At 44.3% G+C, this 13184-nt stretch overlaps 1 protein-coding gene across 2 annotated transcripts in view; it reads right to left on the minus strand.

Annotated features, from left to right (window-relative positions):
- The window catches only part of Snx29 (sorting nexin 29), a 525079-nt gene that overhangs the window by 406938 nt on the left and 104957 nt on the right, over positions 1–13184 (minus strand). For both annotated transcript variants that reach the window (XM_013517836.1, XM_005391150.2), the window contains exon 12: positions 529–592. In XM_013517836.1, coding sequence (XP_013373290.1) covers positions 529–592 — 64 coding nt within the window. The remainder of the gene's footprint in view (positions 1–528; positions 593–13184) is intronic.

Below are 13184 nucleotides of genomic sequence, written 5' to 3' on the forward strand. Positions count from 1 at the left end.
AAAAAAAAAACTTTAAGGAAAGTATGTGAATGTCTGGAACATGGTAAATAGGAACACAGTAAATTAATCCTCAATTAAAGGTCATTCAAAGGACTGCTCTGGGGGTAGAGAGGTGAGAAGTAGAGGGTGTGGGGTTTTCTTACTGAGGTGATGAAAATGTTCTAAAATGGGTGATGGTTGCATGTATCTGTGAATTGTACTAGAAATCACTGGACTATATACTATAAATAGAGGAGCTATGGCATATGTGAATTGTATCTCAATAAAAGCTGTTTTTTAGAAAAGAAAGACTACTCTGAAATTCTTAAGTCTGTTCTAAGGCAGTGCCATTATTACTAGGTTTTCATTCTGTGCTTGCACACAAGCCTCAATAGATATATTACAGTGGCACATCCAGACAAAACCCAAGAAACAGCCAGGCATTTCTGCCTACGAACCAAAATTTCCTTCATCTGTTACATCCCCTCTGTGTAAAGAGGTAAAACATCAAAGAAAGAGACCATCTCTCAGTAGTGAAGGTCCCAATACCTGTTCTCTTCTTCCAGCTCATCCTTCCTATTCATCATGGCTACGATGGCTTGCCGCAATTCACCTAAGAGAAGAAAGAAAAGTCAAAATCAGTCAGCAGACCTTGCCTGTCAGCCACCTCCCTGGATTATAAATTATTAAAGATAGCCTGTCTAAATAAATTCCCTGTTCCCTTTCCAAACTTAATTCCTGTACAGTCTAAGAGAGCCAATGTGTTTAGCTGATCAATTTTACCAGCCGCACAAAACAGACTTTTATCAGTCACACAAAACAGAAGGGCAGGATGGGATGAGAATAAATGCAGAAGTGTTTCCTTGGTGAACATACACAGGTTACAGCTTCTAAGTGTTTTCCCAAAGCCTTGATCCTGGATAACATCTATTTTGAGCAATCAGTTATTTCCTATTATAGCTGTTTATCAACCTAAACAACAGACCAAATGACACCAAATGACACATACTGACATAGAAATCGTTATTCAAGTTTAACCAACGATCTGGTTTTCCTACACCTGCTTCTATAGTTAGCATTCAGGTGACAGTATTAGGAAGGTGTCTTCAATATAGAATCCATAATTACTCAGGGAAGATACTCTTACTCTTCTGACATCTTCAACACAAGAAAGCATTCATGGGGAGAAAAACATACCTTTCAACTAAATACACATTCAAGTTTCCTATCTATATTGAACTTAACTGTTGTCACTATACACACATTAGAGTCATTACCACATCATTTAGTCAGAACTTAAGACTAGAAATTTCTAGATTTCTCCTGAGGAACTATCATTCTGTCCACTTAATAGACACTGTAAACTGTATTTCCCTCTTGAGATTGACTCAGGGCCAAAATTACACATACAGCAGGAGGACATGGCTATGTCCAAGAAAACAAGCTCTGTCCAGAACCAAGCACTGTGAAGGCCACTGAAGCATACAGGCCCAAACGATGAGGCCAGAACAGACAATTGAGGGACTCAGTTCACAGTACCATGCCATAAGACCAGAGCCATAAAAAAATTGCTCAATTTTGAAATTCTTTATAACACAACAAAAACAAACCCATTTCTAGAGAAGATCACAAAGAGGTATGGGAGATTAATAAAGATTAAAAAGAGGTATAGGAAGTAGAGCTGAGAAGAAAGGGAAGATTAACAAAGCCTGCAAGACTAACAAAGTTATGATAGCCCAGAGGTCGTGCAGTCATTCATTCATTCATTCATTCAACATCTATTGAGCACTTACTGGGTTCAACTGCCTTCCCAAGGAAGAAGTCAGCCTCCTAACTTATGTAAGGAAGGAGTACTCTCAAAGGAAGATTCTTAATGGAGAACAATAGTGCACATTCATATATACTTAAGATGAAACAGAGTCTGTAAGACTTTTCATTCTAAACTCAATCAGGTAATTAGGGTCAGAGCTCTCAGCCTCTCTGATCTCTTCTCTCAAGCAGAAGGGAAACAGCACCCACCATCTCACACCTTCCTAGGATGCTATGAGGATCAGAGGAGAGATTAGATGGCATAGTACTATGTCAAGAAGTGCCTCTTACAGACTGCATCAGGAAACTTTAACAATTTAGAAGAACTCATCATAATGCTATTAGGAGTAGTAATTTTAACTGACAAATCTGCAGAGAAAAAAAGCAAGTAATTTATTCTCATGTCATGGTCATGAAAAAAAAAAAAGAAAATTTATTACTGAACGCAAGAATGCCAGGCATGGTGGCACACACCTGTAATCCCAGCACTTGGGAGGCTGAGGCAGGAGGATTGTGGCAAGTCTGAGGCCAGCCTGGGATAGATAGTTCAGGGGCAGCCTGAACTACACAGAAAGACCCTGTCTCAAACAAAACAAAACAAAAATAATAAGATAGGTAGGATAAAACTTCTTTGGCTCTTATCACCAGCAACCCAGGACAGATGGCAGTGAAGTTTTGTGGACCCAGATTCAGGGAACTGCTCCTTTCCAAGGCAAGTTTGAACTCTGAATGTTCCACCAGGGCATGTGTCTGCCTTGACATTCTTGGCTGGCCTGAACTGCACCCAGGAACAAAGGCAGAGGATGTTCACAGTCACAGTTGGAAGCTGAGAGAAGTGAAATCTCACCCTAACCAAGGAAATTACTCTATCTGCCCCACATTCCTGTCAGCCGCCTGTCTCTGCTCCATGAAGGTATATCTATCATGTGCTTGTCTGGTTTGTGCTAATAAACTGTTTGCAAACTCTTAACAAAGAGTGCCACACATAGACGTCACCATGCAGACACCTCTACCACCAGGGTGCTCAGTGAGGGCTGCTCTGGTCTGCACAGGACACTTAGACGACCCGTGGTCCCTAGGTTCTGCCATACCTCTCTCTGCAGGAACCACTCATCACCAAATGCATGATTCTGTGCTGTGACATTTGCGTTTCTCGCTCCATGCAGAGAGAACAATCTGTCCAGGGGCCTCCAGACTAATACTTAACTGCACCATTTTTCCCCTACCCACACAGCCTCTCCCCAACAGATGTTACTCCATCAGTTTCTTGACCAGACCCATCTTTCCTCTTGTTCAGTTCCCATTTCCTATCTGACAAAACCCAATTAATCTAACCAGGCCCAGCTGAAAATGCACCTCCTCTGAGAAACCTTCCGGATTGCCCGAGCCTTAAAGCACATTATAAGGTATGCAATGATTAGTCATCTCTGGCTCCTCTATGCCCATATTCATTACACCTTAAAGTTACAGCATACCATGCATGCACCCTGGTATCCCCAGCATTCCTCCACACTGAGTGCTTAATCAAGGTGTATGAATTTGAACTGTGAAAATGAATGCCCAGAGAGGTTATTCCTATCCAACCTCTCTATCTAGACTTCTAAAACTAACAGCAAAAACAGGCTATCACAGACTAAGCACTCTCCATGTGCCTAGCAATGCTTCAGCCCCAGCAAGCCTTGCTTCCATTTTCCCACCACCTGTTGAGGGCATTTAGTAACACAGAGCAGGAAATGCGACCATTCCCTGCTGGTTCAAGCTTCCAAAAGTCCTAATGGGTATAAAACTGTTCTGGGCAGCAGGTCCATGAGCTAGAAAGGAATAAAGCATTGAGGCAGGGGTTGTTAACAGGCAAGAAGAGGCAACAGGAGCAGCATCCACGCAAAGCTGCTATCAACAGGCTCTGGGCTGGGCAGATCTGAGTTTAAAAACCACAGTTCAGCTACTTTTCTCATGGTGATCTCAAACTGGCTTCTGCTTTTGCAAACTATAAAATGGATGATGCCACATTCCTGGTGGGATGGATAAAAGAAGAGACTAAAACCTCAGCCTATGCATGTAGTTCAGTGAATGTGGAGTGGTGGTTCAGGGTTCTGGATTTTTATATAGTAGTACTGCAAGCCAACTGATTGTGCCACTGAAGCCCTTGGGTTCTGGATTTTTAAAGCACACTCTCTACTGGCAGGTCCCAAGCTCAAATCTCAGCTCCAAGCTGAGTGACCTTGGGCAAATTATTGAGTCTCTATGAACACCAATTCCCTTATCTAAAAATGACATCTTAATAGTCTCTATCTCATGGAAGTGCTAAAAAGATTTAACAAAGAACTATGCAAATAAGATGCTCAGAACAATGTCCAGCACATAGGAGCATTTAACAAGTGTTACTGATCACTATAACAAGTGTCTTTTCCTTCAATAGTAGGGAACAGAAAGATACAAATAAGGTAGCAGTAATTGTCATAGGGCCAGTCATTTATGATGGGCACCTTTTCAGGAGTTACAGAGATTTACTGAGCTCCTGAATACTTTGACCTTGAGAAATAAAAAGAGATTTTTAAAAGGGCTCTATGCCCTAGAGCAGCAAACTAGATAATTTTCTCAAGTGTCAAACAAGATCATTAAGGGCAATGTGAGAAACTAGCCTTGGTTTCTCAACCTGCCAGGCATGTGTCACTGGGAAGAATTTGAGCAAGTGTCTAGATAGGGGGCTTCTTAGGTCCAGGATGAGGGAGTCACAAATACTGTCACTCAGATTTGCCTGAAACTGCTACGTCCCATGAAGGAAACCTTGGAGACATCCTTCCTACAACGACCCACAGTCATACAAAGGCTCATCTGGGAAGAGCAGCCTCAATTAGCCGTACAAGCAACCCACCTTGTGGGTGCCCAAATCTCACCACGTAGAAGGTACCTGTCACAAACAGCTGGATGACCAATGCTGGTGCCATCCATATCATCATCCTGGTGTGATCCTTCTTTTCCCTCCATGCGCCCCACACTATATGTTTCCTCTTGAAGGGGCCCTAGGATCTCCAGTATGACAAATAATACTTACAAGCACAGACAAAGCAATGTTCTGATGGTGGGAGTCTTTTCAAAATGCCACCTCAGAAAGGAGGGCTGTCAGTGTCCTTCCTGCCTTCCCCCACAGCCACGGCGGAACATTTGCATCAATGATGGAAAAGGGCGTGAACCAAGGTGCTATCCCCCCGAAATGCTCTTTCAACAGGCTTTATCTTGAACAGCAATTCACTTTTGCTGTCACATGGGCTTCTGTGACTTTCTTCAGGTAGAAGAGCCAGTAAGAAATGCTGGGGTGATTTTGTGTATCACATAAATATTATACTTTCCTAAATGCAGGTGACATGCATGAGCAGAGGTGTTCCCTAACCTGTAATTTCTCTCCCTTTCCCCAGCACTGTGCAGCCCATTATTTGTTTAGTCCCTGTCACTGTGATTTCTTTCCTCTTTATTACCTGCCACAGCACACAATTCCAGTGAAAACAGAACAGCATTTCTGAACTGCAGCTTCTGAGGAGCCTGCCAAGTTGTGCTTTTCCTCTCCTAAGGCTGAAAGACAAACGGCCATCCATCTCAAAATCAGTTCCTCACTTGGCTGCAGAGAAGTGAACTGCAAATCCAGTCAAATACCCAGGAAAATGTTCACTTCAACCATCAGAAATCAATCCGGGAAAAAAGTCTGCACTTCCAACCATTTGGAAAAGGGATGTCTCAAAAAAAAATTTAAAAAAATAAAAAAGAAAAGGGATGTCTCCATCCACAAATGTTGCCAGGGTAAGGAAACATTTTGGAAGCAAAAGGGGGGGGGGGCTTAAATCTCTGTTTCTGCTGGATATGGAAATAAATTTCAGACAGTGATATTTACATATGAGAAATGAAGCAATCAAAACCATATAAATATATGAACAAACATTTGTGCAATCTTTCTTAACATGAAACCAAAGAATAAACTAAGGAAATGACAGTTTTGCTATCGATTTGTTTTAATGTGTACACATCAAGGCCTGATCTAACAAAAACTAATTCGTCCAGGGTTTGTGAAAATGCTAAGCTACTCAGGGAAGCAAACCAGCCAACACAGAAAGAGGCTGATGTTCTAATCAGATATACTTTCAAATCCCAGATCTCCAAGCCTCAACTCTGAGATGCTGGCAAAAGAAACCTGCTTTGCCCTTTGGCTCCCTCCCAAGGGAAGATGTTTCGAGTACTGTCAGCCTCACAGGATTGGACAGAGGTGAGTAAAGCGCCAATGGAACACAGCCTTGCTCATCCATTTTCATACCATCTCTGTCTACTTTCACTCTACAATTGCAGCACCAGTTGCTGTAACAGTGACTACTGGACCCACATAGCCTGAAACATGTACCGACCAGGTCCCTTAACACAAACTTGTGCCAATCTGTCTTAGGCAAGCACCCACACACCTTTCCCTCCACCCTGACTCCCGGCCACCTCTGACTCAAGGAGGAAGGAGCTCTCTATGGTTAGCATATGGCCCCTGTCACTATGCCCATGGGTATAGGCCATGGCTATACCTAAAGAAGGGGTTATAGATGGAACTCGGATAAGAAGGAAACTTCTAGCAAGCAGCTGCTATCTCAGACTCAGGATCCCTCCCTCCTTCTGCACGGGCCTCCTCCCTGCCTTCCAGTCCCCCCTGGCAGTCTCTGCTCAGCTCCTTCCCTGGATCTTCCTTCAACCTCAATAGAACTCACACAACTGCATCTACACTCAGGACTCAGGCACCACATCCCCCTGCAGACAGCTGAAGCTCTAAGTCATGTGGCCAGTGGCCTCCACTGCTCAGGTCTCCTCAGGACTCCCTCCACGTGCCTCTTTCCTCCTCCTCAGTATGCAGCCAATCAAACCCACTCCCGTTCTCTTAAGCCTGAGCCTCAGCATGTGTTCCTTAGAAGACCTGGCCCTCTCCCTAGGCTACCCTGAAGGTTGCTGGGGGGTGAGGGGGAGTGTTCCCTGGGACAGCTTTGCTCACTGGCTATGGCAGGCATGAGAACAGTAGACCTGCTCTATCTTACTTCTGCCTCAGATCAGAGACTCTGCTCCAATCAGCTCCAGTGTACAGCCATCCCAGGCAGCTGACTGAAACTGAGCCTTCCAGAAGTTCTGGATGAGCCACCTTCTCTGCCTGGAGAGATACGGGAAGGGAGAAGCAGACACAACTGGCCAACAAGCCTTTGGTTCTAAGTTGCTCCCTTAAGGTGCATTTGCTGAAATCAATTTAATGAACACCATCCCTCAAGAAGATTTTGTTTTAGTTTGGTTTGGGGTTTTTTTGTCTTTTCGAGACAGGGTCTCACTATGCAGTTCAGACTAGCCTTGAGATAACTTTGTAGCCCAGGCTGGTCTTGAACTCGCAACAATCCTCCTGCCTCAGCCTCCCAAGTGCTGGGATTACAGGCATATGCTACCATGCCCAACTCTTCAAAGAGATTTTAAACTAAGTTTAGGAACAGTTTGCTGTGATTCTTTAGTCACCAGGTACAGAGACCTAGACTGGGGACAAATGCAAATTCAGGCACAGGGCAAAAGAGAACCCAGTGAAACTCCAGAGAAAATGTGAAGTTCAGCTAAACAGTAAGTATCTGGAATATCACACACATGCCATGAACCTGCAGCCTCACACTGAGGCAAAACCAGAGAGGAAACAAACTTGGCAGAGCCTGTATGACTTCTTCAAGCTTGCCATGCTGAGATGGTCTCTAGCTATCCGAGGGTGGCCAACAGCAAGGGAGAGTAGGCTGACTTGCAGAGCCCTGAGTCCACTGGGAATAAAGCAGCCGTTCATGAATGGTCACCCCAGCTCCTGCTAGATTCCCTCTCCCCCACTTCCCAGGTACCTTTGAATCCTACAAAGGACCCCTGGCCTAGTGTTCAAAACTCAAGCAGGTCTCATGTACACCAGCCAAACAACTGGAGTGCAGCTTCTTGGACCCTTTTTTTCCCTAAACTCCCACTGTGCTGTATACAGATCTGCTGGGCTATAAGTGTTTAAATGCAGATCTGGCCACCAAAGCCCCAGTGCCAGCCTGAGTCCCTAGAGAACAAGGGTCCCAATGCCAGCACCTGGCCAAGGTACACACTAAAGACCTACTGAACAAATCAAGAGTCATATGAATAAGTAGATTAATAAAGGAATAAATGACCATCACCCACTGCTAAAACCTGCCCCCACTCCAGGAACTGAGTATGCAATGGGCTGGGGAGAAATGTCAATTGTGCTTAATAGTAAGTTCAAGGCCTCAGCAGAGAACACTAACCACTGGGTTCAGAGCTATAATTTCCTGACCCACTGACAGGGACTAAGGTCCAAATTGAGCTTTTTCAATTATGCATCTCTGAAATGTGATACACGTTAGGGGGTGGGGGTGACAAATTCCTAACATGTCATTACCATGACCTAAAGTTGAAAGAGCCTGCTCCTCCTTCCTCATACTGACCACAGGAATCCTTGATTTCAAAAGGATCAGTAGGCAGGGACAATCCCCAGCCCCCAGGAACACAAACATAAACACAGCCATACAGACAATAGATAATGGTTGGCCCATTCACACAAATGACTATGGGCCTCAGAGGTTGCTATATAAAGTACAGAAACTGCTACAGAAGAAACAGTGAGAGGGGCCCTCCAGGGAGGAAATTATCCCAAGACTAATTGATCTTAAACTCCCTTTTCTAAATTAAAAAGGGAAAAGATGACTAGAATGAGAAGACACAGTACTTCTGGACGGTGGATGCATGCGTGCACACACACATATTCATATATACATAGATCTGTGTAATAATTCTTTGGCTTTATATAGCATCTTTCCCAGGCCTCAAAGAGTCTTTACAAACACTCCCTGGGGCCCTATACTCAGTAATATTTAAAGAGAGAGCTCACAAGGGCACATGCACAGAAATAAAAAATGTTCTTCTATGAGTACTTAACCTACATCATCATTTTTCAAAGTTAACATCCTGCTTTTTCTATCTTTGTCTAACTACCCACTCCCTTCCCTTCCATCTCCAAGAGAAAAGATAAACTATATTGAGCTTCAAAATATAACTTTTTAAATCAATCCCAGGCCCATTCTAGCTTTTTGTTGTTTCTCCCTCCTGCCTCCCCCTACATACCCAAGGCTTCTACTTTTAAATTTGTTAACATAAAAAAGCAATGCTCCTGCAGGGGGGCTCACTAATCAATATATCAAGTTTTCTTCCTCTTTTCTTCCTTCATCAGTGTACAGAGGGTGCCAGAGATATACCAATGTTTCAGAAAGAAAGGCCGCAGTGAGCCGGGTGTGGTGGCGTATGCCTATAATCCCAGCACTCGGGGAGTCTGAGGCAAGAGGATTGCTGTGAGTTCAAGGCCAGCCAGAACTACACAGACAGACCCTGTCTCAAAAAACAAAACAAAAAAAAGTCTCAGTGAGAAAACATGGCAGGTATCAGAGAAGTGCCTGGGTTGAAGTGACAAGTAAAATACAGGTGTTAAGTAGATGGTGTCAGATACACGAAAAGCTTTAGAAAGCAAAAACTACCTGCTTGTCATTGCAAAACAGCTGAATCAGTAGACATCCACAGAGAGGCTGTATATCCTACAAAGACTTCAGATGAACTATCCTACTGCCTGTATAGCGAGATTCTTCTTAATACCTCACACCCACATATACACAAAGTCAAGCTGAAAAGGTCTAGAGAAAGCCCTGTGCTGTGTAGTAGGGCCAACAAAAACTAATGAGAATTTCTGTGGACAAAGCACACCTTATCTCAGTGGGAGCCACCTCTGCCTAAGGTTTTACTGGCCTGGCTCTTGAAGCCACATGGATCTATAACCTCTGGGCAGAGAAACCCACTTCTTCCCTTTGAGAGGTATGGAGAAGAATTCAATCTTTCCTATAGGATGAGGTTACCAACCAAGAGGAAAACAATGCTAGTCGCACAGATCTTTCCCTACTGGTTCAGAGACACCACCACTGAAGTGCTCTGGAAATCTACAATTTCACAAGTTTGTAAACATGAACTAAAAGCAAAGCTTCACAAGAAAACAGTTCTTCCTCCCTGGGCTGACCAGAGTGTGCAAATAACCTTATTAAACCCTCCAAGTCACCTCACAAAACAGGTGCTAGAATCAAACCCATTTTGCAGATAGGAAACTAAACCACCTAAGGTGATTTGTCCAAGGTTAAAAAGAAATTATGACATAGAACCTGGCTTGAAACACTGGCATTTGGTAACAGTACCCACACCCTAACTCCTACCTGACAGCACATCGCTAACACCGCAGTGGATATCAAAAAGAAAGGACCGGGGCTTCCTGGTGGCTTTGCAGAATTCAGCATTCTCAAGATTTCCACCGAAGAGACAAAGACTCAACAGATATGGGGCAGAGACACCTTGGCCACAGGTCAGAAACATGTTTTAACCAGCTTCAGGTATCACTCTCCCACTAGCAGAGCTCTCAGGAAGACCTGAAGACCAGCCAAGCCAGAGGCCCCAGTGGCTTGAACACAACTTCACCCCTCGGATGTTGGAGTCAGGAGAGGAGTAACAATTCTTCACTTTACTTAAGCTGGCCTCTGTCACCTGCAACCAAATGTGTCATATCTCATATCCCAACACAGAAGCTACACTGAGCTGACACCAGAGTCAGTATGACCAGCAAGGTGGGAGATAAGGAGGATGAGAAGAATGACTTTACAGACTGAAGATGTATGATGTCACAACAAGTAGCATACAAGGATTCAGGACACAGCCACCAAATGCAAGGTGCTCTGGGCATTCCATATCTACTGTGGCCTCGGACATTCACTCTGTAAGGCGAGGCGGGTGGACCAGCCAACCCTCTGGGAACCTTCCAACACAGAGATGCCATGACAGGAGCAGGTGCATCTCTCCAGTTTCTAGAAACTATAGGCAGATGTGGCCTTTAGGCATATTCTTCATCTGCTTCTGCCTGCCAGCTAGACAACTGGCCGAATGCAACCAGCAAAGACATGTTCCTCACCTGTCTGAAGCCACACATCTGCCGTGGCCCAGAGGACTGTGATACCAGCATCTGTTCTCATTGACCTCACACGTGGAACAGTGGCATGGTTAACCAATGGCAAGGAAGATTAATTGCATGTGAAATACTCATAAATAATTGGGACACCAAGCTGCACAGCTTCCTTCCATCCTCAGGCTATGATATCATATAACAGGCAATTCTCAAACAGACTCACAATGCAATCTTCAATTAATTAGAAGCTCACACTACAGAGAGGGTCCTAGCAGATCTCACATCCAGACTATCTGCTCCACATGTTGACACCGGCAAATATGAAGAACACCCTTAGACCACAAGCTCTAGGAGGCAATAGGGCCAAATTCCAATCAGGGCTGTGTTACACACTTCCTGTGAAGCCAAAGGTGTGCCACTTGCCTTCCCTGAGGCCCAGTTCCTCCACATCCAAAATGAGAATAATGGTGCCAAAGTTATAGAGGTGGTTAGAGATGGGAAAAGAACAAAGTACTCTACAAAATTAAAGATGCTACACAAATGTCACCACTCAATCCATGTCCTCAGTATTGAACAGTATGGAAGGGAAGCAGGGGATGCTCCCAGGTCTTACAGTCAAGATGAGCTGGGCCACAAAGGTAGAGGACAAAAGAACCTAGAGCACAACTTCTGAGACATCATGGAAACCATTTGGATTTCCTGACACTGACAGCCCACCCTGCTGCCCCAGAATAGCATGTTTCCTATCACTGCTGCCAGATGCTACTCAGGAAGGACTGCATCCAAGTGCCCTGAGGATTCCTGTGCAGAGGTGACCTCTTAACACCTTGTGGGACACACAGGGTTCCCTGCAGCCAGCAGGAGATGGGAGCTATGTGTCCCCTTCTGTTATGGTTTGCATCTAGATATCCCCCTAAAACCTCATGCAGTCATGGAGCAGGCTTCTAGAGTTTTTGATGGACTCGTGGTCCAATGGGATTATGGGTGTGAGTGCTACACGCACCATGCACTGGGTGTAGCAGGATGGGTAGCCTGCATACAATATAAGGGAGGGAAAGAGGCTTGCTGGCTGCTGCTCCTCCCTTTTGCTCTTGTTGCTTTGCTGTCTTTCACCTCCATGAACTGTTGCCCTCTGCCATGCACCACCCTGCCTTGAAGCCAGTGGAGTACGGACTGAAACCTCCACAAACTGTGAGCTAAATAAACCTTTCTCCCTTTAATTCTCTACATCAGGTATTTTGTCTCAGCAATGAGAGAAAGTAACCGAGACACCTTCCCACACTTACCAACACCCAAGCCATGTTGGAGTAAGGATATTATCAGAGGTTTAACAATTCATAGCTTTTAACATTAATAACTGTAATACCCTATAACTCCTATTTCACTGTTTTCTTAGTTAATTCAGGTTGCTATTTTAAAAAATGGCCATAAACTAGATGGTTTATAAACAGGAGAAGTTTATTTGGCAAATCTGTTGAGGACCCTCTTTCTCATAGATGGCATCTTTTTAAAATTTTTATTTATACTAATATGTTTGCAACATATAACAATTACACTCACTGCGGAGAGTTGGTACATGTACATAACACATCTTAATTCTTTTTTATCTCTTCCCCTCCCCTCCATCTCTTGTTCCCCTTTCCTCTGGCAAAAGATCACAGATGGCATCTTACAACTGCACCCTCACATCCAGAAGGGGCTAACCGGCTGTCTGGGGCTTCACTTCATGTTCTCATTCAGGACACGAAGCCCTACTTCTTAACATTATCACACTGGAATTTAGGTTTCAACATACAAATTTTGGGGAGACACAAAAATTCATACCACAGTGAGCTTTAAAGACGAGGCCTCACAAGCTCTTCTGACTCTGCAAGATAAACCAATACTTCTCACTCTAGGGACAACCGTGAACTCCAATTTTTACTTTTTCTTCTACTACATGGTTAAATCCTGTGTAAGCAAAACCAAGCCTATTACTTCTGAATTTTCTTTCCACAACCAACTTACTAGACTACCTGACAGTAAGACCTTAATGAATATATGCACAGGACTAAAACAGTTCCTGACCACAACTTCAGCAGCCATTTAAAGAGGACACTGGAGATGCTAAGGGATACCTTGTCCCTGCAACCACTGAATTCTGAGTTGCCTCCTCACGAAGAATCTTCCAGGGTCCTCTCATTCTGATTCAAGAAGCTTCAAATGAACAGGGGTTGGAAGAGTAGCCTTCTGCCTCCTGAGTAAGCTCCGACCTAGGAAAGAGCTGGTGGCTTATGATGGGCACCCTGAGTCCAGACTGGCAGACAGAGCTCGGCCATCCTCAGAAGCTCAGTCTCCCAGCTGAATCCTCAAGGGTGGTGAAGCAAGCACTGGT

This window comes from Chinchilla lanigera, unplaced genomic scaffold (genome assembly GCF_000276665.1).
Source record: "Chinchilla lanigera isolate Chin_1 unplaced genomic scaffold, ChiLan1.0 scaffold00041, whole genome shotgun sequence".
Lineage (NCBI taxonomy): Eukaryota > Metazoa > Chordata > Mammalia > Rodentia > Chinchillidae > Chinchilla > Chinchilla lanigera.